Genomic DNA, 2,642 nt, shown 5'->3' with positions numbered 1-2,642 from the left:
AGGCCACATACCCCTGATGTAGCCAATCCTCTGAGGGCTTACAAAAAAGAGCCTTGTAAGCTCTTGGAGGGTTGGCTACATCAGGGGTGTGTGGCCTAATATGCAAAGGAGCTCTTGCTAGAATTCCACCCCTGGCTGCCAGTGATTTATTTATTTTTTTCCCTTTGCTGGCATGCCAGCGGACAAGGCCTACTGGGGGCTGGGAGATGTCCTGCCTCTACTGGATACATATGGCAGGGCAACACTAGGTGTGGCTAAGGCCCAACAACTATTTGGGTCTTAGGTACCAGTTCATCCTATAGGAACCTGTAAGCCAATAACCGGAAGCCGTATTTCAAGATCTATGCAAACACACAGATTTATTGTTGTCTTTCCTTGATTCTTGGGCCACAAGCTAGCTACCTCGGGTGTGGTGGATTCATTCAGCCTATCTCAGTAGCACTTCCTGTGGACAATGTACGGCCCGTGCTCATGATACTGTTCCTTTCTAACCCAACACGGCTGGAAGTTTTTCAGGGAAGCTAGAACAGAGCCTCCAGTCCAGACAGAGTACTTTCTCAGTGGGATGGCCGTGACTTTCACTTTTGTGTTGGTCTGGAGATTGTTCATAAGCTCCTGGGTAAATCTCTTTTCGAGGCCTTCGAAGAGAGAGGACCCTCCACACAACATGATGTTTTCGTACATTTCCTTTCGGGTCTCTTCCGGGACCTTCCTCAGACTTCTTTGGGCCATACCATGGATTCCTACAAGATTGAGGCCGGGCATATGAGGAGGGTTAAACAACATCTCTGGGCACTGAAAACGCTCTTTCCCCAAACTTATAACATGTCCATCTGGTAATTGATAATCCACAATGTATTCCCTTTTGGGACTATTCCACTCACTCTCAAAATCTAGGGCTACGTAACAACACTTGTGTTTGATGTCCTCCACAATGTCTAGCTTCCTCTCATCTAAGTAATGCCCCGTGTCCTTTAGGAGGTCCATCAAGAAAGATGTCATATTGGACCCAGCAATGTCCATCCTTTCTATGGCATGTGGCAAGTTGTACCCCTGATGGACTGGCACTGTATGCGTCACTGCATAGCCAGTGTCAACCACTAAGCCGCTGATTTTGCCATGGGCATACACTGACAGCACAGACTGATATGCCACATACATTCCCGGTGAGTTGAGGGACTCAAAGACAACCTCCACCAACTTCTCTCTGTTTGTCGTTGGGCATAGTGGAGGATCGGACATTAATAGCGCATGGTCTTCAGGGGCAACTCTGAGCTCATTGTAGAAGAGGTGTCTCCAAAGGACTTCTGCTGCATCCCAGTCTATGATTATGCCATGTCTTACCGGTACAATAATATCGACGTCAGGCTCCAATCTCGCTCGCTCTCCAACAAACGTATCTGGTCTATCTCTTCTAGTCCTCATGGACTTCTCCGTAGGGTGTCCAACCAAGGTCCCAACGACAGACTGGGGAGTTTGTTGACCAGCAAATCCAGCTTTGCATGTCCCAGTGCCAGTTTCTATCACAACAGCTCCTGTCTTGACAACCGGACGCCCCCTGTCTGGAGTTCTCGATCTCGCCCTTGTGGAACTTCTTTCATTTGAAGTTGCTCTGGACCTGGTTGACTTGGTAGAACCTGCATATCCAGGAGAGGTTATTCTTACAGGTCCTGGGCTTACTGTTCTTGATCCTGGCCTTGATCCTGGACTCTTTGATCGAGAAGACCCCCAGCTCCTTGTCCGCGAAGGCCCTGGACTGGCTGACCTGGCATTTCTGAATGACATTTCCAATGGACTCCAAAGATTACCTTCTACAGGATCAACCAGCGAGCTGCATAAACAGTCTAGTGAGGACTGGGCCAGCTGCTTTTGGCGTCACAAAAAGAACTGTGATATCACACCAGCATCTTAAGTGAATTTGAATAAACAAGATAATCAGGATTATGACATTTTCTCCAACCACCACCTTGGAAATTGGGTCAGTCCATTTCTTTGCTTTCTATTCTGCCTGATGGCCTTGGAGTGTTCTGTAGAAACAATGGGCTTAAGAACATGGAACCTTCAGGCTGAATGGAAGCCCACGAGTCATCCAGAGGCCATCTATCCTAGCCATTTTCAAATTGGGCTCCACACTGAGGAGAAGAAGAAAAAGAAGAAGAAGAATTGCAGATTTATACCCCGCCCTTCTCTCTGAATCAGAGACTCAGAGTGACTCTCTCCTTTATCTTCTTCCCCCACAACAGACACCCAGTGAGGTGGGTGGGGCTGAGAGGGCTCTCACAGCAGCTGCCCTTTCAAGGACAGCTCTGCTAGAGCTAGAGCTGACCCAAGGCCATTCCAGCAGCTGCAAGGGGAGGGGTGGGGAATCAAACCCGGTTCTCCCAGATAAGAGTCTGCGCACTTCACCACTGCACCAAACTGGCTCTCCTGGAAAACAGCAGATGGGTGTTCTAGTTTGGAATAATATGGTATATGGTCACCTTATAATGAATCAGACCCTTGAGCTCAGTGGCATTTACTTCAGGTGGCAATAGCTCTCTGTGGTCTCCAGCAAGAGACTGGACTTTTCCCAACTTGTGATCTTGTCATTGAAAATAGCAGGAATCAATGCTGCGATTTTCTGAGCGAAAAGCAGGGGCTTG

At 48.3% G+C, this 2,642-nt stretch overlaps 1 protein-coding gene across 1 annotated transcript; it reads right to left on the bottom strand.

The window, feature by feature from the left end:
• Nucleotides 1-378: 378 nt before the first annotated feature.
• Nucleotides 379-1,785, bottom strand: ACTL9 (actin like 9). The gene has a single exon (XM_060233143.1). The coding sequence runs from the start codon at nucleotides 1,783-1,785 to the stop codon at nucleotides 433-435; it is 1,353 nt and encodes a 450-aa protein (XP_060089126.1). The 3' UTR covers nucleotides 379-432.
• Nucleotides 1,786-2,642: the final 857 nt, after the last annotated feature.

Source organism: Heteronotia binoei, chromosome 2, assembly GCF_032191835.1.
Source record: "Heteronotia binoei isolate CCM8104 ecotype False Entrance Well chromosome 2, APGP_CSIRO_Hbin_v1, whole genome shotgun sequence".
NCBI lineage: Eukaryota > Metazoa > Chordata > Lepidosauria > Squamata > Gekkonidae > Heteronotia > Heteronotia binoei.
This window is presented reverse-complemented; position numbering and strand designations above follow the sequence as displayed.

Coding starts and splice junctions, on each gene's coding strand:
- ACTL9 (XM_060233143.1), bottom strand. CDS start 1,785: ATGTCATTCAGAAATGCCAGGTCAGCCAGTCCAGGGCCTTCGCGGACA.